General features: G+C 41.3%; 1 protein-coding gene across 3 annotated transcripts in view; it reads left to right on the plus strand.

The window, feature by feature from the left end:
* AGBL1 (AGBL carboxypeptidase 1) overlaps positions 1 to 25,242 on the plus strand; it is a 342,670-nt gene that overhangs the window by 177,594 nt on the left and 139,834 nt on the right. For all 3 annotated transcript variants that reach the window (XM_088063318.1, XM_088063317.1, XM_014251368.2), the window contains exon 22: positions 1,448 to 1,608. In XM_088063318.1, coding sequence (XP_087919444.1) covers positions 1,448 to 1,608 — 161 coding nt within the window. The remainder of the gene's footprint in view (positions 1 to 1,447; positions 1,609 to 25,242) is intronic.

The raw sequence follows: 25,242 nt of genomic DNA on the forward strand, positions 1-25,242 counted from the left end.
TGCCTGTCCAGATGCTCAGAACATGTTTGAGTTCTGGATTATGTTCATCATAACTCTGGATTCTTGCTTTGCTCATAGGGCCTCAGGAAAGAAACTGAATCACAATATCTTGTCCATAGGAAAATGCACTTGTGATCAGAGAGGGAGTTTTTAATGCCAGATGATATTTGCATATGCTGGACCTGCTAGGGAGGAAGTTATGGTGCTGGAGTGCAATAGTTTCTGTCCTCTTGCAAAAATGTACCAAACAACTCCTCAGAAGAGCTGCAGATATTTATGTGTGAAATCTCTTCTTCCTTCCATCCACCTGTGTGGTTTTGGCTCAGAAATAATCTTCCAGTTATTCAGAGGTGCTCAGACCCGAGGATCCCAAAGCATTTTACAAATATAACTTTATACAGGAAAAGAGCAGAGCTCTGTCCCCTGTCATGGATTACTGAACACATTATATTTTATAATATAAATTATAATGTGTTCGGTACCCATGAGCTGCTCACTAACAAATATCTAGAGGAGAGAGATGTGCAGGCTGTGCTGATGTGGAGCTCACACCACGCTTAAGGCCAGGGCTTATTCTGACTCCTGAGAGTTGCTAAGGAAACAGCCTGGGAATGGAGCTGGAAATCTCACAGAAGCTTGGCTGCAGAGATGATTTTTCATGCAAAAACACACAGGACTGTTATTGGCAGAGGCAGAGCTGGTCCAGCCCCAATGGGTGATGAGGTCTCTAAGTGCCAAAGATAAGGGAGTTTGCAGTTTTAGTTTCTTTTTGCTACATCTGAGCTTTGTTTGTCTCCTGCCCTCCTCTCACCAGATGCATGAAATGCCATCAATTACAGCACTGACTTACTCTGATGCAGGCCCTTGGTGTAAAACCAAACACAGACTATTCACAATCAGCAAGGATCCACAGCTTGGAGAATTCCTCTCTTAAAAGATGGAGTTGATAATCCAAAACCTGTTTGTGCCACCAGCTTTTAACAGACTGAGAAATTCCTTAGAGGTGTTTGTTATTTTGCAATTACTTTGCAATTGATTTTCTTAAAAAAACAATTCATAACTTGTTAAAGATCTCTTCCTCTCTTTTCTCCCCTTGTCCAGTTCCCTTTTCTATCTTTGCCACTACCTAATGTTTATAATCACAGGACTTTATTTTTTCCATTACTTAGGTAGACAGCTCCTCTACAGAGAAAAAGAAAAAAACTGGATGATTTGTGAAAGTGGATTTACAGTCAGATTCTCCTGGGGTCCGAGTCTAATTCTTACAATGACTTCTGAAAATTTATTTGAGACATTTAAACTATTTGCCTCTGTTTGCCCTGCTGTAAAACAGAGGCTATTTTAGGATAGCTTCTGTGGACCATGTGCTGTTAGTTAATTTACAGATGATTCTTTGGGGAAACTTCCACATGTTGGAATCATGAAACCTTGTGCCTCTCTCCATTAGGGCCTGCAGCTGGGGACACAGGAGCTGGAGGAGATGGGAAGCAAGTTTTGCCTTGGTTTGCTAATTCTGCACCTCAAATCCCTGCCCTGCAGCAAGGAGCTGATGGCTCAGGCAGCGCTCCTGCTGGATCTGGAGGAGGAGATCACAGACCGGGCACAAAGGTCAGTGACTGTTGTGTCCAGAGGGCTCTGCTGTGGGAATTGAGTTGGTGGGCGTATGTTTTGGGTTTAAAACTGCAGAAATGTACTCTCCCTATGGCTGAGATTTGCATCTTGAAAGCTGCAGTGTATGGAGTGTATTGGGATTTTGATGTAATTGTGTCCCAAAGAAACTACTGAAATGGTGGGTCCATGCCCTGCAGCCACCCATGTGGAGAAAAAAGGTGAAAGAGAAGTACCTGTTCTTTATTTTCCAGTGATTTTCCATTTTCCTATCAAAACTGCTTACTGGAACAAGGGGATGGTACTGCCCCAGAAAAACTCATCAGCAGGAAACACTTTCCTGTGCACTGTGACATGGGATTCTGTCCTCCACAGAGAGGATCTCTTATAAGAAAGCATCATCTAAGTGCTGCACAGTAGGGAACAAGTATTGCAGATTATAAAATGACACTGATAGCATGATTAGGAAATTGTGGGCCTCATACTGCAGGTATGTTCCTATAAATTCTTTCCTCACTGCATGGAATCCTTTAGAGCATAGATTTATGACTTTCTGATGGACAGAAATAAGTTTTGGTCCCACTGCTTATTTAGGACATGCTTTTCCAAATTGCAAAATTAATTTATTTGCTTCCTATGTTCAGTGGGGGGTATTTAAGAGAGTTTTCCCCATTATAAATACAAGAGGAATTTGACCTGGAAAAGTGTCTGAGTAGGAGATTATTCAGCTTGAATTTGTGATGAAGCAGAAATACGTAATTTCTCTAGGCCATCCTCTCTTGTTAGTGCTATGTGCATCACATATGTTTGCAAGAATGTTTTTCCAAGACAAATGGAGAAAGAAGATTTAGTGAAGTGACATGATTTGAAGCTCCCCAATGGCTTTGCCATCAAAGAGCTCTCTCAGCTTCATCAATGAACATCAAGTTTTTTAGTTGCAGAAATACCCCTGTAATTTATAGCAGACTTCTAGTCTCTCCCCTGCAGGAACATTTACCCAACATTAGCACCACCTGTTCCTCATGCCAAAACCCATTCTTGCAAGCTTGTTCACAGTTTTAAATGTTTATGAGGAATAGTTTAAAAGGAGGGATAAAATGTGGAGACATTCCTTTGGATTATCTGTGCTCACTTCTAGTGTGAACATATAAATGAAAAAATTAAGGTGGATGCTAAACACCATCCATGTTGTGGACAGCAATCCAGAAAATCATTGCTATGTCATTAGAGAGAGCTGCTGGAGCCTGGCTAGGTGGATGGTTTGGGGATATAAATCAAACTCTCACTTTTGAACTGGAGCTAGAAGGGCGTTTGCATGAAAATATTGTATGGGAAGAAAAACATCAAACCTGACTTCCCTCAGACACTGACAAAAAGCCATCTGGTCACAGTAACTCAGTGAGCATTTTGTCTGATCTCTGTAGCCTTCTGCTACTTTTTCCTTTCCCTGACTTCATATTAATGGGAATTCATGCTATTTATCCAATACTGTGTGGTAGTTGATCAGTACAGAAGGAAGATCTCTAGTGACAAATATTTTTAAAGAAGTTAAAAAAGATAAAAGTTCTCTTACTTTATAAAACTCCCATGTGTTCTCAGTAGCTGAAAGCAAAGTCTTCTACCTCTTCAGGCTTGCCCAGCAGTAGTGAGCACCTCCATGGCATCCAGGAATGAATGTCATTGTTAAAAGGCAATTGATAGGTTGTTGTTAATTTTCACTTCACTGGGTGTAATTGCAGGTTTGTGAAGTTTTACTAGCTTGGATGTACTTTGTTACCATTTGCAGACCAGGTAAGCAGCTGAACTGATAAACCCACCCAGAGGTGTCACACTGCAGCAGCTGCTTACAAAAGGCTGGGTGAAGGGAGAGACAGGGACCAAAGTGTTCGCTAGCATATTCTCTTTAAGAAAAAATAATTCATGGAAAATGCTTGTGCAGCATATTGATTCTGATTCAGAAAGTTAATATTTTCCTCCCGTGTTTCTCTGAGCTTAGCCAAGAGAATTCCATGGTTTGGTTTTAGTGGGAATATTGGAACCAATGGAAGAATGCAGAGGGCTCACTGATACAGACAGGAGGGTAACTATTTCTACATCCCTCTTTCTCCTCACAGGTTCTTTTTGAAAAAAAAATATATATATAAAAAAATATTCTTTATCAAAACATTTCTCTGGAGGAAGCTGAGGGGTGACAGTTTAATATTAATCTGTACATATTAAGTCTAATCTAGTTCTACAAGGTAGCACCAAAACCTTGCAGCTTCACTGCTGGTATATCATGACATCAATGGAAATTATACTCCACTGCTTCCTAGGATAGACCCACCTTTGTGGGTTTGAGTGAAATGTTTGTAGTTTAAAATTAGCTGTGTTTTCCTGTGTGGTTACCAGAAATGCACAGTATCCTTACATGCTTTCTATACTTTACCTCAGAAAGCGTGAGTAGGTGTGAATAAAAATACCCACATTTCTGTGTACCTTTGCCAAAGCAAAATCAGATTTGGGGATCATTCAGGTGTAACACAGGAAAAGCTCTGAGTCGTCAATTGGTGATTTATTTTTTTTTCTTAAAAGCTTTAAATAATGAACAGCAGTGACTTTTTAACAGCTTACAAGCTATCCCTGTTCCAGAAGTCTGCAGTGTCCTGGTCCCAGGAAATGATATGCATGACAGATATTTAAGTGGGAGGCAGTAGCTTTTACTGTAGCTAATGTTTTCACAGTAAAATGTGTCTCAAAAGACTGTCTTGCTGATGTGTCTAGAAAAAGATACAAATATGAGTGAAGCTTTCTATATAGAAGTATTCACCAATATTAAAAGAAAAGATTAGTATTGTTCAGCCTGGATGAAAAGGCAAGCTTTTCTTAGTTGTTACGGTTTTGTTTTGTGGAAATCAAGCTGAAATTAAGCTGTGAGCAGTCTGAAGTATTGCACAGTGCTGATGTTAAATACATCTATCTCAATCTAATGTGTTTTCTGTGTGTGGGTTTCTGAGTGCCCATTTCTGTAATACTCTGGGTGACAGGTCAAGCTGTGGAACAAGAAGTTAATCCAGCACTGGATAAAGCTGACTCCCAGATGAAATGTCTCATTGCAAAGGTACAGAGATCAAAAGCTCTGGAACCAGAGATCTCTTCTGTTGTGAAATCCCTGCAGTTCATGTCCTGCATTTGTCTCTCTTTGCCCTGGTGTCTGGTGTGCGTGGCATTGACTTGGCATCTCAGCATCTCCCTGCAACAGCAAACATTTTCACCTGTCAAGGTTCATAATTGTCTGTGTCCTTTAATTTTCCTCTTCAGGCTCTCTGCTCTGGGTGTGCTGCAGCCTTATTCTCTCACCACTGCTGTGAGAGGGATAAAGGAGCAGGCTGGACCCTGCTTTCCTGGAATAAACTATTTGCTGTGCACTTTATAGAGCTCTGTCAGAGCCAGTGGTCAGTAAATTGGAGCAGTAATAGCTGTCAGGGAAGTGCCTGCTCTGATGGAGGCATCCTGGGAGACTGGGGGATTTCTCACACCAGGTCAAATCCATTGTGCTCAGTGTGCTGTCTCTAATGAGCCCAAGAAAGGTGAAAGAAGCCTTTAGCAGACCTAAATAAACACGGTTTGGTGCACAGACAGGAATTTCTTCCTGTCCCCACTTCACAGTCTATCTTTCCCCTTAACTGTCTACTGCAATAGGAATCATTCACAGGCATGAGTGGAGCAACACTTGGAGTAAGTTCACAGCAGAGGCAGTGCTACCTCTGAGAATAAACAAGAGAACTTCCACCAGTGGGGCTGTGTGGCTAATGGGACAGTAGAGTATTTCCCCTAAACACATCATGTCCCAGGATACCATGAAGTTGGCCTAACAGCTCTGTGTCTCTGTTTTCAACACGTGGCAGCTATCTCAGGAACTTGCCAAAAATGGAGAAAGTACAAGGTGCAGCACAGAAGATGCATTAGAGCTACAATGTGTGATGGTGAGGAAGAAAGGTTAAATTGCTCCAGGCAGTAGTTGTTCTTTTAATTATCAACCTGTGCTTCTGGGACACATCATATTGACTCAATTCAGGCACTATCACCCTCCTGTTACACAAGACCTCTGTAGGGACTTAGTTGTTGTGCCTTTTCTTTTCACCAGTGATATTTGGGTTGTTTTCTGTGTTGAATAAATAGCCTTTTTTTCCACCAGCATTGAATGGGTTTGATCTTAGGGACCACTCTGCCAAGATCAAAGGCCACGTATGTGGAGAATTTTCTGGGCTTTGCAACCACTTTCAGCAAACAAAGCCATGTATCAGGTGCTCATACAAGCAATTTATTCTGCTCTTTCTCAAACTTGGCCTCATAAGACATTTTGTATTGCCATGCCCTAGAAAGAATTACTGATGTTTCCAGCATCCCACCGTGCCTTACAGTCAATTCTGGCATTCAGAAGCTTTCTGTGGGGAAAGCAAAATATGGCTTGTACTTCAGACATCGTGTTTTTTGATAATAGTTTTCATGCCTCATTTTCTATAAAAGTAATTAAGTTTTAAGTCACTGCTGTCCAGGTAGCTTCACATTTGTCATGACCACAATGAGAATGGGAAGTGACTGTTGACATAAAGCAAGTTTGAGAGAGACAAGGAGCAATCCTGTCCCTCTCCAGCATCCTCCCCTTCTTTCTTGTGGTTTAAACTGATGGCACATTTCTTAATTTTCTTTTTTATCCCAGGCCTCCAAGTTGTGCTAGGAAATGTTTTGCACACACTGCAGCAATTGCAGGCATTTGTTGTGAGACATCTCCGGTGTTGAGGCAGACTTTTGTGCAGTCATTTTCTGCTGACTCAGATATTATTTATCTCCCATGTTTCTTCATCATTTCTTACCTTTCTTGAGCAGAGCCAAATCTCTTTCCACCCCAGATGGTAAATATGCCTAGCTGTGTTATTAATCAAAAACAGAAGGCTTAATCATTGCTCTGTTTCTTTGTCCAGATGTAATCTCTTCATCTTCCATACAGGGAGCAGAATTGGATGGGTCAGTGTATGGATGGCAAAACCAGGAATTGACAAGAGGGATTTGCAGATCATTTGGCAATGTGTGTGCTGTTCTTCTACACCACATTGATGCACCATCATGATCCTGGATAGTATTGAACTGTTGAATCTCCCATCTTTTCACTATAATGCACCTGCCCCTGATTATAGCTATGCAAGCAATTTCACTCATCTTTTAAACTGTGTGGCCAAAAGGTGATTCAGATCAAATGAAAGTGATTTTGTGAAAATGAAGCAAACAAAAAAAGAGAAAGTTCAAACAACAAAAAAGGCAGCTGAAGCAAAGCATGCTCACTTCATTTGGGGCATCCTTAGTGCATCTCTGAACAGCAGAAATGTGTTGTTACACCCACATGCAGTGATGGAAAATGGTTCCCCTGCCCCGTGGGATGTATTCCCACAGGTGAGTGTGGGTGCCAGTGTTACATTGTTTTGGTTATACATACTGAAACAAATCACAGCTCAGGGGTTTTGGTGCAAGACAGACCCTGCACCATCCCCTCCCAGCTCGGGTGTAGCAGCAATCACAGTGCCCATCCCGAGGCAGACTGGACAGCTGGACTCTGGGGAGCCCTCTGACATAGGGCTCAAGGTGAAAGTGCTCTTTCATCACTTAGAGAATCTAACCACAGCAGGAATTATTTGACCAGACTTAATTCAAGTTTTTATTTGACTGGAGTTCCATTTTCCTGTGAGTAAAGATTTGGTGCATTTTTAACCTTGATCATCTGTAGACATTAAATACCTTGTGGCAGCTTTCAGAAGAGGAGGGTGTTTATTGATTCTATTTTTCGCTTAGTCACAAATTTTATTGCTGGTAAAGGAATTTGAAAATTCTACTGTTATATGAGCATTTCTGGGTGAGGTATTTTTGTATTTGGATGCTGGAGAGAAAAGTGCTGTGGGAATGCATTTACCTAAGTAAGCCAAACTACTTTGTCACTTTGGTGCAGAACACGGGGCAAAAGGGGTTTCTGTAATGCATTTCATAAAACACTTGTGAGAGCACAGTCTAACATTAATTCAGGATGACAGGTGTGAGAGTGGCTGAAGCTGGGCTTTGGCTTCAGAGCAGTCTTATGTTGCTGTAACCATTTAGGATCAGTTCAGGAAATTCTTTAACTCCTGACTGTTTTATAACACTCTCCAGCAATGTTTCACACTGGTGTTCCAAAAGTGGTACCTCCTTGTACCCCCAGGGTCTGACCTAAAGAATTGCTGCCTCTGCTTTGAGAGGAAAAAACTCAGATTTAAAGTTTGGATCTATTACAGATTTTAGATTTTATTGTTTTTATATGTGTCGATAATCTTGTTTTCAAAATAAAAATGTGAACCTTCTTTTGTCAACCCCTTCATCCTTCTTATCCTTCTCTCTTCTGTGCTTCTCCTTTGTTATTGAGAGAATAGAAGCCCAGAGAATTCTTTGGAGGCTCAGCCAAGCAATGCATCCTATAATGAATATATTTGGTATTCAGAAGGCTTTCATGTAGCTGTTCACAGGTGAGCCGCTGGAATTCAGCAACTTTTCATTAACACTTTCTAGAGCTGTCCCTATTTTCCTCCTATTGATTTTTATTATTATTATTATTATTATTCTGAAATGCCTTGCAAGCTGCTCAGCTTCTGTTGACTGTTATCAAATGCCAGCTCCAGTTATGCCAGGCTGGGTATAAGTATTCATGCTCATTTCAGAGGTAATTAATTTATCCTTTTTTAGCTAATAATAGCAATTTAAATAGATGCAGAAAGGAAGGAGAGGAAAAGAGCAAATGGGAAGAGAAAGAGATCATAGAAAGAACTTCAAACATGCACAGAAGCACTGCTTGCTATTGTATCTGTCTGAGGTTATTCAAATTACCATACTCACACAGATCTGACTGGACTACAGATAATGAACTTGTATATACCCAGCAGAACAAATGGGCTCTGCAGTGCCCTTTCTGTGAGGCATATTGCTATGGTGCTGTCTGGCATTAGACATTTTGGTATTGATTAGGAGCATCTGTATTTCTGTGCTGCAGTCTTTCTCCCTGAAGATGTAACTTGAAATATGAAAGCCACTGGGGCCCTTCACATGCTGAGATAGAAAAATAAACCCGAGGGCTATCAGGGGCTCTGAGATTCCCGTTTATGGAGTGTTCCCCAAAGCAATGCATTGGGAGGGGTGCACTCTTTTCTCTGAGGTGGCCCCAGGACACTGCTGACACCAGAGCAGAATAGATGTTTCATTGGTTTTTTTTTTCCTAAGAGGATGCAAAGGGTAATGGGAGAATCAGTCTGGTTAGACTATTGATCATTTTGAATGCAGGCAGAGGTGGGATTTCAGGTTGAATGTGTCACAGGTCTAGTGCTGAAGAGCAGGTTCAGAGCAGTATGTGTAGCCTTTATATGGAATATATCTATACTGCAGCAGCAGCTGAACACCAGTTGCATTAGATTTAGTGTTTTGGCACAAGATCAGGAGGAGAAAACTTTGTCAGTGCAACTCTGCTGGTGATCCCTGTCCTTTGTTTTCATCTGCTTGACATTACTCAGAGGGTGTGGATGCACAAGGCATAACTGTAGTGGGAGTCCTGGTGTCTTCGTGTGGGGGTGAACCATAGATAAACACTGTGGTGTTTAAATGAAAATTTAAATTAAGGTTTAAATTAAATTTAAATTAAGGTTGTTTCAAGGACCTTGGTTATTTAGTGTTTCCTTGTGGAACTTCTCCAAATGGTGTTCCCAGAGTCCCAAAATAACTTGAGACTTGTGAAAACCAGAGAACAGTCAGATTTTTCACACCAGTACACGCTACAGTAGTTTCTTTCAGGCAGGCAAAGCAACGGAAGGAGCGAGTAGGATGGTAGTAGAAATGCACTTCCAACCCTTTAGAAGTAAGCACGTTTTTTGGGAACTTGTGTATTTTTCCCCTTCTCATTGAAATTGTCACTTCAGCTGACCTCTACCTAATCTGTCCACAGCTCCCACCAGAGCTTTTTGAGGAACACAGTCATGTAGGTGAAAATTAGACTGGCTGAGGATCAAAATAGACTTTTCTATTCCATGTGTTGGAGAGTTAATCATGTGGCATAGAACACAGGAACAAGAGACTTATATCTGGATTATCTGGATCAAAGGCTTCACCATGTGGTGTTCTCACCCCTTGAATCCAGCACAGTGGCTTAGATGTCCAAGTATCACAGAACTTAGAGGCAAACCAGAATGAATGCCAGTGGTCTGTGAGCCTCTGTAGAGCAGAATGTCTCCCCACGCACCAGCAGCATCAGAGGCTCCAGTCCTGCAGAGCAGGATGTGGTGCTGACAGTAGCAGTGTATATATTGCCACTGTCTGAAGTAGGTTTTCCTGTCATGGGTGAAATACAGGGCTAGAAGGAGCCAAATCCCCTGTAAAACCACTAGTGGGATCCAGTTCTTCACCAGAAGTTTGTACCTGTATAAATTATTCAGACAATAAGAGCTACAGAGTCCCAAATGGATTTGATTTAACAGCGTTCACAGTCTCACTGTGTCCCCATTGCTGCCTCCTTTCTCTGCAAAGAGAAAACAGGAGCAGAGATTTCTGCTTTCGAGGTAAATGCCGTGTTGCAACTCCTTTTGGTCTGGTGCCCAGCCTGCAAATGAGAGTCTGACCAGGTCTCCTCTACTGTGGTGACAGTGTACAGCTGCTATCTAGGAGCATATCAAAAACTTAGCAAGACAAATGTGACTAAACGATTAAAGGGATAGAGAAGGCAGAGAAATTCATAATTAAAGCTGTCAAGTTGCAGCAAAAGGAGCGCATAGCCTGGAAGGAAAGCGGGTGGGCGAGCAAAGTGTCATATTTGCAGGTGAAAGCTGGCACTTGAACAGCGTTTTAAAGCACTCCAAAGCCACCTCCACTGACATCTCAGCTGCTCTGTGTATTCTCTCAGAGGCTCTGGCTGCTCAGTGTATTGTGGCTGTGACTCACACACAGAGCTCTTGCTGCCTCACTAGATACTGTGCAGAGAGACAGGCAGGGGTATTGTGTGAGACAGGAGATAAATAGTGCAGGTTGTTGTTCCAGGCCCCAGCACACAAGTGCACCAGAGTGGGTGAGTGCTTATGCACAGAGGTGCAAGTGTGAAAGCCAATCCCTCCAGCCCCTGATAGTTCATTGTATTCTCTCAGAAACCATATAGATTTATTAGGATGTGTATGTTTAACGTGATGTTGGTAAAAGGAACTTATGAGAATTAGACTGGAGTTGAGAGTAGAAGGATGTGAGGGGGAAGATGCACATGGAATTAATACGTTGGTTTTTGGTTTGTTTTTTTTTTTTTGTTTTGTTTTGTTTTGTTTTTTTTGTCTGCAGAGCAGAAATGTACTCAAGCTTAACATCCCAGATCCCATTCTTATGAATGTAGGGAAAATTCTCTTTCAGGTGCAGCATGGAGCCCCATCTGGCTCTGGTCACTCAGCACTCAGCAATGCAGCCCAGCTGAAGGGATATCCACAAGTCCAGGACAGAGCACTGCCACATTCATACTGGTGTCACAGTGTGAGAGGTGTGGGGCTGATTCCAGGCTGGAACAGTGCAGATGGACCTGTGATGTGCTGGAAGGGCTCAGTGTGCACATGGGGATGATTGGGATAGTGGGAAAGGAAGCCAAGATTCATCAGCAGAACTCTTTGGAAAATTGTGACTCTGCAAGTACTGCACTGGGATATAATGGCCAAAAGTGGAAATTTTCCAAGTGGAAACCACACTTGTTTCTTGTGAACTTTCCTTTCTTAAGGAAAGATTGTCACTTCCTTCTGCTCTTGTGTCTCTGGGAAGATGCTGAGGGTGTAGGCTGCTGCTGCCTGGACCATGACTGCTAGAGGAATCATCAAGCCAGGGCAAGGGCTGCTGTCAGAGCAGCAGGGAGAGACTGACTCAGAACAGTGTAAGAGGAGAGAAAAAGCATGCCCTTTGTCTCCGGGGGTATTTTCTCTGTTTCTACCTCCTGGGCCATCTTCCATTCCTATTTCTACTTGTTCCTCTTAAAACCTGTTTTTAACTGGAGGAAAAATGAAATTTCTGGAAGGTCAGATTTCATTTTTACAGTAACAGTATCTTGATTTCTGGTTAGACTTTCAAATATACCCCTAACCATTTAAAAATACTTAATCAGCAGCTTTATCTATGGCCCATTATTCACCATTTAATCCATAATGGCTTCCTTTTAAGTGTTAACAGTTACTTACTACCTTAAATCCCTATTTAAACATGAATTTGAGGATTTGGAAGGAAGAATAAGCAATAAAAGCAGCTGAATGCCAGAACAAGATTCTGCTATCAGGCTAGTATGATCAGAAATTAGGAATAAGGGGAAGAATAGAAAGCATCTGTTCTTTCTTTCTCTGTCTAATCTGTTTGTTCTGTCTAGTCTACCCAACATGTTTTTACATCACACTCTGTACTTGAGAATTTTTTTTCTGAAGATGCCATTTTATAGCACTCTCCAAAAAAGCACCAGCATCTCATTAAAAGATAAAAGTCCCATGCAATTCAAAGCAAAAGCAAATACCCATTCCAAGTTGTAGAGCTGTGCCTCATCTTCATTGAGCTGCAGGGGGCAGCCAAGAATTTGGGTAAAGTGTTGCTACCCGGATTTATCTTGTCAGGCTTTTTCCTGGAATTAATACTTACTTTTTGTTCTAGTACACAACTTGTGTTTTCATCTATGAAAAAGTGAATCATAAGAGAGGATGCACTTTAGTACTTTAATGTAGTCAAGTGTCCTTCCTGACAGTGTTCAGCATTGCAGATTTCAAAGTGGGATGCAACCACTTGCCGTAGTGGACAAGTACAGAATGCCCCTATCCCCTGGGGGAATGATTCTCTATCTTCAGACAGTGATTTATTCATACCTGGGAACACGAGAATTTGTAACGTTTCTGAATAATTGTAATAACAATAATTTTATCTAATGAAATGTTCCAGTGCTCTCATTTTCTGTATAAGTTACTAATGCTTTTTGAATTTTGCATTGCTCCTCGCTGCACCCTGCTATCTTCTGAGTTTTATAGATTAGCTGCATGTTGTGAGGCAAGAAAATATTTCCTTTCATCTGCTGCTCTTTCACCTTTGCAAATGCACCTTTTTCCTCCACTGTAACAGAATAATTGGGAGTGCCTAAATTGCCAGGCATTTTGTAAACAACTATCACCTTCCTTCTCATGCATCTAGTCATCAAAGAGGATAATTTTTTTTTTTTTTTAATCTTATGCCTCTAACTGCTTTTATCACCTACTATGGGCCCTGCTTATTTATGTAGTATATTTAAGATATAGAAAACCAAGAATTCAGAATGGGTTTTCTAGGGAAAGTGTAGCATTTTTTAAAGTAACAGTTTTGTAGTATTTTTAGTATTGTCTATGGCCTTGCCATTGGGGTTTATTATTTTCAAGAGGGATGGTGTTTTCCTGGATTAATCAGCTCTATCCTCACTTGGTCTGATGAACTGTATTGGAGAAACCCTTTTACTGTTAAGCAGTTTTCTTGGAGGATTACTGGCCACAAATGGGGTTGAAGGACGTCTCTGATGTGCATGCCCATAAAAAGTGATGCCTTTTTTTAGACCTTTCAGATTTCAGTGTTAATGTGTCTGGCCTGAAGATAGTGCTCATTCTTACCTAAATATCCCTGAGAGAAAGGACTGAGCAGAAAATAGACAAAGAAGTGGATGAGGATGTGATGTTGGTAGTTTGTGAGAGGTACAGGACAGAGAGAAAAAGATGGACAGTCCCTGTCAGAGGTGGATTTGGAAGGGTAAGGGCAGGACAAGACTTAAGCCCTGTCCCTGCCTTCCCCTCACCTCGTGGGAGTGATTCTCAATATTACAGAACCTAATTTCAGGAGCTCAGGATTAAAAAAAGGGTTGAGTGGAAATATAAATAATGGATTAGGCTGAAAAATTGGTTTAGGCACTTTGACAATGTCTCTGAGGTGTCTTTGCCCCTTTCAAGGAGAAACAGATTGGAGACATGAGATGCAGAAACATGGCTTTTGTTCACTTTTCTCTCTCACGTTTTCAAATCATATCCAAACTCTTATTGTGCAAATGTGCTGCTCATGATCAAAGCCTTATCTCGGAGCAGAGAAAGTCCCTGGAGAGCAAGGCCTGAAGGCTAAGCCTGCAGTGCAGCTGGCTGTATCTCAGTCTGTTTGGGAAATCCAGTCATGCATGACCCAGCACCTACTGATCCAGTGAAGTGGGAGCAGTGTACCCCATGTCCTTCCCTGACTTTTCATCCTTTGCCAGCCCAGCTCCCTCTGGAGGCCATGATCCCTCAGGAGTTTGCCCTCACCAGGGTCAGGTTTTCTGTAAGGTCTTCTATAACACAACATCTGATTTCCTGAATTTTCTCAGGAATTGAATACTCTGGTGTGGAGGCTGGAATTTATCTGAGAAGGGATAATGGATAGGGACAGTTGAGGTCTTTGCCCTTTTCAGTGTATTTTTCCTCATGTCTCGCTTCTGGCATTTCCATCCACTCATGGAGAGACTCTAATAGCAACCAGCTATTGGGAAAGAAGCAACAGAAGGATGTTCAGTGAAACCTCAGAGCTGCTGCCCTGCAGGTGTGACAGGAACAGCCATGAAAGCAGCATACCTGTTTGCATGGAGATCTCTCCTGCCCTGTGATGCCTTCCTGCCTTTACTGCCTCCCTTGTGGGACACTGGATTTGTATGCCAGGGAGGCTGCTGTTCACACAGCTCAAACACCTCACAGAGAGCAGTGCCCTTGATCTGTCATTAAAAATGTCCTTAACACACTGTGGCATCAGGAGGAAGGCTTGTGATGCTAATTGCTGGCAGCACTGTTCTAGCATGGATGTTACACAGACATCCTCTAGTACATTTTGTTTTAATTTTGAGAGAGGGAGGCTGGCTTGGTTGTGCTACTTCTTTCTTTTTTTTTTTTAGAGTTTCCCCAAAGGGCATATGACAGCTGTGAGGATAGGGCTATGATCCCAGGAAGGTGACTTTTCCATCCCTGTAGTTTCTGGTGGGCTCTTTTATTATTTTGTTTTGGGATTTCTCTTGTTTAGTTTGGGGGGGAGTTGTCACTGAATTATGCTCCTGTGCACTCTGCAGCCTTACAGGACTGTCCTCTCAGCTGGATCTGTGAGTAATGTAATCAGGCAGGGTTTTGAACTACTTCACAGCCTCTACACCTTCTGAGTGTTCAGCCTACCTCCATCTTCTCTGTGGTCATAGCAAAAGCTGGAGAATTTCCCTTTTTTGCACCTTGTTTTTCTAGAACTTCCCTGTGCTCTGTAACAATTAAGAAAATTAAGACATGGGGACATATGCCCTTGTTTAGTCCCTGATGATGGGTCAAAAGTGGAAATTAATAAGACAGGAAATTTATTTCTACTCTGCAGTCAGTAAAGGAAATTCACTGGAACTAAATTAATCATGAAACAGGCACAAAGAAGAGAACAGATTATCAGGGAATTAACTCATTAATTAGGTTCATACCAAAACTCAGAAAAGGGTTTTCTTCAAGATAACAACCGAGTTCAAAGTTCAGCAAGAGTTGATCTTGGGGTACACATAATTTTATATCAGAACTCTGCCAAGGTTTTATTTTAGCCCAGCATTTGGCTGGTTATAATGGTATATCAGAAAAGCTGCAGGAAGGCATTCAGCAGCTGGCATCATCTAACCACAAAGTGTGAGGACAGAAGCTATTATCAGCCCTTCACATCACTAAACTCTGGTTCCTGGTGTTAAGAGCAGTGTGGGAGCCCTCTCTGTTATGGCACCTTGCTAAATTTAGAGCTTGATTGCAAATCCTCCAGTGAATAGCAGCTGCTTGCTGGTGAGTTTTCTTGCCAGCATGAGGGTGAGCAGAAACCACATGCAGATTTAAGTGAGGTAAAAACATGCTCCAGCACCATCCTCCTTGTGGCACTTCCCAGGACCCCCAGCACATCCTCTTTGTTCCAGTTCTCAGTGGCAGGGTACGATGGAGGTAAATTCCTGCCTTGTTTCCAAGAAGATGGGGTTTGGCTGGACTCTAATTCTAATTGTTCTAATGGGAAGGTTGTCCCCATGAATCTTTCTTAGGCTGTAGCTTGAACTCGGGGTTAATTTAGGACCCACACAGCCCTGTTCTTGTTGAATCAAGATTTATGCTGCCTGTCTTGCTTGCTGCACTTTAGCACCAGCCTGCTTGCTGTGCAGGTGAAAGTCTCCTTTTGTGTTGCCAAGTACGGATACTCTGGTGAGGGGAACGCAGGAGAAAGGATCAGAACTCTGCTGTTGCTGTCTGCTCTGTGCTGCAGAATGTGCCAGGTGCCAGTCCTTGCGGTGAGACCTGCTGCTGCCACATGCCACAAGGTCCCTGTCCCTGGGCTGGAGCGAGGCCCTGCTGCTGGGCTGGGATTAGTGTGTTGAGGTTGGTTTCTGCAGCACCTTCTTACTGAACTAACAAACCAGAGCTAAACACTGGTTGAAATGGGAGTGAATCCATGTGAGAAAGGCCCCCTGCTTTCTCATTTACCCTTTCCTGTCTCCTGCTTTCGCTGAGTCTCAGCAGGAACGCAATCAAACCGCGCTGGGAACATCTGAGCTGCCTATTTGCCACTTAGGACTTCCTGGGTAGTGAAGTTTCCACATTGTTTATTTAGAGCTAAGTGTTCTGCTGGGTATCTTCTCACCTTCTGTAAATAACAACTGTCCTCAAAATTCTTGAGGCTGATTACTGAGACTGACAATCTGTGTGTTTTGAGTTGCTGAGCCGTATTAATCCGTAATATACTCTTGCCCGTAGATGGGAAAACTAATGCATTGAGGATGTCACAAGAGGTAAAAGCCAAAGGACTTAGTCTTCCTGGACACGTGAAGTACTTTGGTTGTGATGTGAATAAATCTCCCAGCAGCAGCAGCAGTGCATAAACTGTTAGAGGAGCTTGCCTTTGAAATCAACATGATAAAGATTTTATAGCATCAAAACTAATTCAATTTTAGAAAAGATGAGGCACAGGGTTTTGGATTTTTATGCCAACCTGCAGCTTGTCACAGTAAAGTTTATTCCACTTAATACAGGAATTGATGGAATAGGGGCAAATACATTTACACAAAGAAAAACCCAACTACCCAAGTCCTGCAGGCCTGCCAAATGGATTCATTAACTTTATTAACCAACTAAAAGTTTTGTGTCTGACAAAGCCAGTTTTCAAGCACTTTCTTTGCAATTCATCCCATCTGTCTTACACACCTTCCATAAGTTCCAGTAGTAGCAGAGTGACTAACTGGGGAATGCTGTCTTACCAGCAGGAGAGGAAAAAAATGAAAAGAGAAGAGAAGGCATAGTCTTGGGTTGAAGACTCTTCTCCTTTCTGTTTTGAAGTCTAAACCTCTTCATATCAGAGTGTGAAGGCTGGAAATGCACCTCCTCAGACCCAGTCGAAAAACACACTCTATCAGCCCTTGCTAAAATGCAGGTGGGAAAATAAATGTGAGGTCCATGGATTATACAATTCTACAGAATTCAGTCCAGAGTTCACAATGTGATAGTTCAGTGTGTAATCCACACCAGGCTGATAAAACATCAGCTTGTTCTGTGGATGTGACACAAGGCAGTTGAAGACTTCTCTGTGCTTTTGGAACAGTTAAGAATGCAGAGTACACATTTAGGGAGGAAAATATTTCTTCTTTGTGCTTTTAATACAGCAAAATGCTTTGCTGCCTCTTTGGTTTCCTTCCTTCAGGCACAACAAAGGAATATTGGAAGTGGCTCCAGAGGAACAAAGCCTAGAAAAGAAAAGGGATTTAGAGAGAAGAGATTAGATGAAATTTGTAGGAAAAAGAATTCCCAGTGCCATGTCCCCAGCTGTCTTCTGAAGGGAAGCCCTTTGCTCATGATTCACTTGGCAGCTCTGCTCAGAGTGGCCTCTCCTTCATCTCTGCTGCTGTAAACTAATACCCAGTGATAACAGCCCTGCCAAGCTTGGTTGCTGCTGATGTATTGTACACAGCTTTCATTAATCTATTTGTGCCCAGAAGCTCATCAGTGAAAGCTCCTTCTAATTCCCCTCCTTCTGATCTGCTATGGACTTCTGAGGAGCAGGAGTGAGGTTGGAAGAGAGGAGTGACCTGCGATGCTCTCTTGGTGTAGCTTGAGCAAATTTTATTCAAGCTTTCCTTTAACACCACACAGTTTAATCGGGGCATGTTGATGTAGACTTGTACCTGCTCATCTTCCTGTCTTTTGACCTGACAGTGATTGGCTTTTGATGCTGTTGTCTCCAGTAGAGACTGATTTTCCTGGTTGTGAGCATGTGCAGTCTTTTCCCTGCCTCCCATTTCTGATATGCACCGATGCCTGCTATGGTTGGTGGAAAAGGATGGCAATCACCCTGCTGTGCTCTGGCCAGCCTGAGATCTTACAGCCCTGCTGCTCCTTTACCTCTGCTCTGACAGCTGGTATGGAAATTATTCCTCCTATATTATCGTTGTGGGGAATGAACTTTGAACTTCATTTGTGTTTGTATAAAGTTGGAGGAGTTAAGGGCTGGCAGGGATCTCCACAGGACATCAGCTTCCTGCAGCCAGGATAAACTTTACCTGTACCACTCTTGCTGTGTTAATTTAATCTTTTCTAGGAGAGTTTTAATAATGGAATTACCAGACTTTCTCCAAATAATGTATTTTAGCTCCTACCACCCTGATATTTTCCAGGTATCTAGCTTGAGCCCTGTCTTGCCACAGGAAGTCCTGGACAGTCATTTTCTTGCCTATCCAGCCTAGACATAGAGAATTAATTATTTCAATGTGTCTTCTGCACCATTTTCAGTTGAACCAAGTCCTCCCTGGTTTTCCCAAATGGGAAACAGATCTGTAGCAGAGATCTTAGTAGTGCTGGATCAAGAAAGAGCAGATTAATTTATGTGTTAGCCTAAATTCTTTGTACGCACACAGTATTCTGTTTGCATTTTTGTAAAAGAAAGGAATGGGTGGCTCATGTTCAGCTTGTAGTTTTCAATAAGGCAAATCAGTATTTTTTTTCTCAGTAGAAATACTACCTTGTCATTGCTCCTCATTTTCTGTGTTTGTACCATTGATTATTCCTGTCTAATTGAAGTAACTTGTACTTGACCCTATTGAATTGCAACTTTTTTTTCAGGTTACATCTCTAGTTTGTCAAAATTACTTTGAATTTTAATGCAATTTTTGTCTTACTTTGGTTTCATCTACAAATTGAATTAACATACTTTGCATTTTGTCTAAATCTTTAATGAAAATATTGAATTGTACCAAATACATGTCTGAGTCCTGCAGAAGCTCGTTCAACACACTCATTTTGACAATAAAATACTGAGAACTGCTCTGAGTACAATTTTCTATACAGTTTATATAATTACTCTGCTGTGGTTCACCTAGACCCTGCTGCTTATTTTCTGCAAGAACTTGAAAAGATTTCAGAAAACTTTCCTATGTGATATCTTGTCCATGGGGTATTCCCCTGGTACCTTCTCAGAGAAGCAAATTAGAACGGGCCATCATAATTTGTTCCTGACAAAGCTGTGTTGACTGATTCCCACTTCTTTTCTTCTAAGTGCTTCCAAATTGTTTCTTTGCTCTGAGGAACTGGAGCTAACCTGACAGGTCTATCGTTTGCTGTCTTCTCCTTTTTCCTGTCTTCAAAAGACAGCTACTCTGTTGTGTCAGTTATCTGGTTCATCACCAGTCCTTCCTAAATTCAAAAAAAAGTAATCATTAACAGCTTTGAGCTTGATTGAGACAGTTCCTCAGAGCTGCAGAAGGAATACAGTAAATTCAGATCATTTGGAAAATCTGAGCAATTTAACTTCTCTAACCAATCCCTTTTGTCTTCTGGGCCTCCTTTGTTAGTTCTTAGCAATGTTAATTCACCACAGCTGATCTTTTATGAAAGCTGTGATGTAAAAATCACTCTTCTCAGCCTTATTGTCAATAAGTTTTCCTTCTATGAAAAGTAGACTAATAATTATGCTGCATTTTACTAGTAATAAACTTAAAGAATTCTATCCTTTGCTGTGAGATGTTTTTTGCTAGTCTCACCTCACTTTGTACTTCCATATTTCATGCTTTTCTTAGCTGTTCTTTTTGTACATTTACACTCATTAGGCTTTTTTTTTTTTTTAACTTTGTACTTTTGCCATGTATTTGAAGTCAGTTAAGACCTTTTGGTATGACCAAGCTGGTCTGACTACCTTTTTTGTAGTAAAATAGCTTAACTTTGTCATTTTTCTCAGAAATGTACAGGGTTTTTTCAGTCTCTTAAAGAAAGAAAATTCTTAAGGTTCCTCCCCCATGCATCCACCCACCTCCATTGAATTGTTGGCTGTGAAAGATTTACATAAAACCTTGGCTGCTTGATCTTACTGTTTCACTAAGCTTTGGTGGAGTTCTTTCATGGAAGAACCTTTCATGGTTCTGGGGCTTTTGTTGTCTTTCTCTTACGGCACTGCTTGCAAGGAAAATGTAAGTTTTTGCTTTAATGCTAGAAAACTTCATGCTTTATGCTGGGTTGACAAGGTCTTTAAAAGTGAGAAAATCTGCTCAATATCAGGGTTCATTGCTTGTGAAGGAAACTATGTTCAGAGTCACCTTTGCCTGGAAATCATATTCACAGTCAGACAAAGTTACAAGATGAATAAACCCACATTATTCTGTTAAAGTGTAGCTCAAACAAAGATTGCAAATTTCATCACACGATTGTTGTTGCAAAGCGACATGCAAAACCTTTGCTCATTTTATCTAAAGACCTTGGCTTTATCTCTTATTCTGCAAGTTCTGTTTCCCAAGGTCCCTTCATTCTTTGAAGGGATTGTCAGGAGTTTTTGATCGATTGAAGGTGTTAAAAGTAGATTGGAGTTAGACTCCAGTGTATTGCTACTCCTTTAGTCTGGGTGATGCTCTATAATAGCCCAGAACTGGCCTACAAATCATCTGATTATATTGGCTGGGTGCCTGATGAATGTAAACCCAGGGAGATTTGCTTTCAGCTCTCGCTGGGTACCCTTGGTCTACCTTGTGGAATGAGGGGAAATCCAGGAAGTTTGATAGCCTTGACACTGGTCAGGGTCAGCAATTTTCACTTTTTTTTTTTTCCTTCTGACTTAAGTGTATGTAATTCTCTGTTTCATTTGTTACTGGCCATCTCCTACTTTGTGCTGGAGTGAGGATTCTGGAAGGCCACAATGAAGTTTCCATGAAGCCTTCTCCTCTCCAGGCTGAACAGCCCCAGCCTGTTTTGATACAAGAGTCTTCATGTTCATGAAGTAGGTTTATTCTCTCCAGTAAAGGCTTCTTGGCTCCCTGTGATAATCCTCTGTTTCACAGAGCACTCCAGAATATTATACTTCTATAACTTCATTTACAAAGGCTGTAGGCTTACTGGTATAGAACAGACAGCATTTCTGAGTGTATATACGGGGGTGGGTGGGTTTAGGTGCTAGAATGTGCTTCCCTCAGTGTTTTGGAGTGTATTATCAATTTTTCCCAGTGCTTATTATCTGAAGATTGAAATCTGTAGCTGCACTCTGTTGGGTTTGTGTCTCCTCTAATTGCAGTGTCTTCTACCTCATCCTGATTTATAGCTTGCTGAAAAGCATGTATCCCATAGGACAGAAAGCATGATGTGCAGTTTTATATGGCGGGACAGATACCAATGAAAAATGAAGACCAACTTTATCTGAACTGGAAAAAATACAGAGGAACCAAAGGGAGAAATTGAAAAGAAAAGGAAATGTGACAATATATGTTGACCATACCTCTTTCCCTTTGCTCTGAAGTATTTTGGTCTTCTAGACCAGAGGTTTTCAGAGGAGGGTTTAAAGGACCAACTGTTTGCTAAATAACCTTCACTTAGAGGGTATGGAGTGGTGTCACTCAGGGAATTGTCCATTCCAGGTGAGTTTACCTGTGTTCAGTGGAACTGCACCTCACCTGCAGTAGTGGAAAGAATGAAAATATGAGCTTCCATCATTTCTAAATGCCATTATGCTTCTGAAGAGATGAAAACTGTTCTCTGAATATGGCCTTAGTCTGAGGTGGACATGAGGTGAAGGAGGCTGAATCAGAGCACCATACATATAGTGTGAGTTCTTCTATTGAACTAAGTCAGCTTTGAATTTGACCCCAGTCAGTGTGTGAGAGAATGCAGTCTGCAAGAAAATTTCAATCTTTTCATTTATTTTTTTCAGCACATTTGTTTCTAATCATGTTTTTGTTTTTTGGGTTTTTTTTTTGAGCAAAATGTGCTCTGATGTCCTGCTTGCAATCTGGAGAATAATAATTATTCAGCCTTTTAGCTGAATGTTAAGAAGGAAGAAAAGATAACAGGGGAAAGACAAAAAAATTTCTTAGGTTCTTATTCTTTACACCTTCAAGGAAGGAGTAGACACATTTGCAAGTACAGTGTTGTAAAGCAAAGAATAAATCCAACAGTGCTGAGAAACAAGGCCTTAATTGTTGAGCTGAATTACTGTGTATGTGAGGACCTGCCTTTACCCAGCACATGTATTTTTGAAAAACTCTGAAACAAAAATTTTTTGAAAACCCTGGAGAACATGACTTGGAAGTTCCTAGACCATTTGTTTCTGTTTTCTTTTGCTTTCTTTATCCCATATAAGCAACTTCTATTTCTAATGGTTTCATCATTTATGGTTTTGGCCTTTGCTTTTCTCTCTGTTCCAGCCATATTTATACGAAGCCAAGGCTTTCTAATCTGCATTTGTAACACATATCCAAGAGGAGATTAGTTTCAAAATGAGACTAGAAAATGGTACCTGGCTCCCTCAGATGAGCCTGAGACAAAGCCAGAACAGTGCTGTACTCTTCGGAGTCCTGGTTATTCCATTGACTTCTGCTTCCCTTTTACTCCAGCACTGAAATGCAGTTACAGTTCAGAAAAGTGGCAGCAAAGAGTAGCTTGTGGGTGTCATGTTCAATCTCTGTCAGTGATGTCCAAGTCCAATCAAGGGATATTTTCTCCCCACCCCTGTCACATGAGCATGCTGGCACCAGATGTACTACCTGAGATCTCCCAGACAAACTGGCTGCCTTCTTAGCTGCTGCACTGGCAGAGAATGTGGAAACAAAAACCTCTGAACAGAACTGTCTGTTTTTGTGAAGTAACTGTTTTACTTATATAACAGTATTGTGGTAGCTCCAACAAAATTCAATGTCTAATTATCTTTTTCCTTCTTCTGTACTGCATGACACAAAGGAAACAGAATATGCCTTGGAGCTTTTGGTGTAAAGAACTACAACCAAAGAATATTTCTCCACTATTTTGATGCTGTTAATGTCATCATGCCTAGTATTTATCTGCCCAGTGTCCAGGGCTTTGTGTCATGAGAGAAAAGACAGCTAAATAATACAAAATGTCTCCAACAAATGTGAGGTTTTGTGCTTGTTTTGGTCCCAGTTGCATTCCTTCTGTGTTGCTTTCTGCCAGCATCCTGGGGCTAGGGGTGATCTGGGACAAGGGGAGGTGGAAGAACAGATTGTAAAACAGTCCTGGAAAGGACATGCAGAGTTTGCAGTGGTGTGTATTGTTGATTTGAAAGTTGAGCTTTTCCAGCAACAAAACGGAAACACAGTCCATGACTTCAGTGCATATGGCAAAACAGTGGAGAAAAATCATAGTCTTGTGTCCAGATTTTCATAAATGGAAGAGAGGCAAAGGTTGCAAAATAAACTTACTCATTGTAATTTTTCTAGGTATAGAAGTAATTGTTTCTGAAGGAATGATTTAAGTGTTGAATGGTGATGGGACTTGATAACAGCCTGTGTCCAGTGTCCTGAGAAGCGATGTATTAATGAATTGTTCCCATTTCTGAGTCACAAATGAAACTATGATTTTCTGCCTTTCCTGAGGTTCTGAAAGTGCAATTTAATTTTCTTTACCTTAACCTGTCATAAAGTTTAGCTACATCTTCACAGAAGTATGTCCATGCCCTAAGTCAGAAGTTAAAAAAAAAGAAACAACAACAACAAAATAGCTCTTTGGTTTATAGCCCATTTGGGGATTTTGGCACAATTTGGGTTCATCAATAACAGTGATGAAAACTAAATTAGCTAATTAATTGATGTTCCAATTTGGCTAAATCAGACTTTATTCCAGTAGAGTGTTTGCATGTGCAAGTGCACTGAAATAACTCAGCACATCTCAGGCAGCAGATTTAGTTATGTGTTCATAGCTGGGCTCTCTTGGAGAATGCTGGGGAGGGACATCCTCTCTTGTGCAGATGGGCTGGGATGAATGAAGATCAGGAATGTTTCTAACCTGAGCTTCACAGGTGAAAGATTAGTGCAATTAGGAGAAGCAGACTAATGAAAGGGACCTTCCCCTACATCCATCTACCATCATATTTGTTAATGTCTTTTCTTTCAGCAAAGAGTCAGATCCAGAAGCATTAAAAATATGTATTTTTCTAGGAAAAAAAATGTGAAGCAAAACAATTTGTTAAAGTTAGTCTGAATACCTCTCTGAAGTAGGAAGCACTTGACATCTAGTCAGCCATCCTGGAGCTTTCTTGTTCCCACCACGTGGAACTTCACTAAAGTAAAATCCAAGTACAGTAAAAAGCCTTTTTTTTTTCCCTTTCTGCCATTATTTCCCAAGGAAGGTGAAGGGGGAAGTGTGAAAACAGAAGCAAAGACATAGGAACTGCTTGCCTTCATCCTACACAGCATTGCCCTAGACTGATGGAGGCCTTCTCTGGCTCTGCATTTTGCTCTCACTCTGAACATATTGGTGTGAGATGAGGTCATAGTACCTTGGCTTCTAACTATATCAAAGCTGCAATGCAAAACACCTCCTTTGGAGTCCTCTTTGGAGCAGCAAAAAGCAAAAAAGGGAAGTGTCACATCAGAGAAGGAAAGAGATAAATAGGAAGTCAGAGAAAGATGGCTGTGGAAAAGTAGGGGTGAAGTCTGGCTCTTCTAGGAATGCATTCTCCTTCCTGCTGTGTTTTTCCAAGTTCTGATTCTCCCAGGCTGTCAAGTGAGAAAGGACAACTATCCATTTTCAGGGACATATCAAAATCTGATGATTCCTGTATTTTATCACTTTTGAGGGCAATTTTCCAATCATGCTGCTGCTATATTTACTCAGGATGGCTGAATCCAGAGAGCAGAAAAATAGTGCAGCACTCATCCACAATTTGAACCAAGCTCAATTCAGTGCCTGGGAATTTTATTTTATGGAGGCAGTTGAGATTTATTACTTCAGTGCCAAAGGTAATGATTTGGCCAAGTACATAAGTAGAATATTGCCCTTAGTGGAATGAGAATTTGGTCCTGTTTGCATCTTGTTGTATATGGATATGTCTAAATTTCAGGACCCTGGCAATGTACCAGTTCAGTGCTTGCATGTACCACACTCTTGTGTTTCCATAAATCCATGAGTAATGGCCAGAAAGGAACCATGTCCCTCAAGAGTGACGGATGGACTACAGGCAGTGCACCAGCCATGCAACTCCCTACAACTTATGCTGTTAGGGCTTAAAGGAGAGTATCAATAATCTGAAATTATTTCAGTTCTGCTTTTGGGATAGCTGCTTTATAGTGCATGGCAAAGGCATGAATGAGTG

Source organism: Pseudopodoces humilis, chromosome 16, assembly GCF_049639895.1.
Source record: "Pseudopodoces humilis isolate 2021_Gansu_Grassland_sample_001 chromosome 16, ASM4963989v1, whole genome shotgun sequence".
In the NCBI taxonomy this organism is placed as follows: domain Eukaryota; kingdom Metazoa; phylum Chordata; class Aves; order Passeriformes; family Paridae; genus Pseudopodoces; species Pseudopodoces humilis.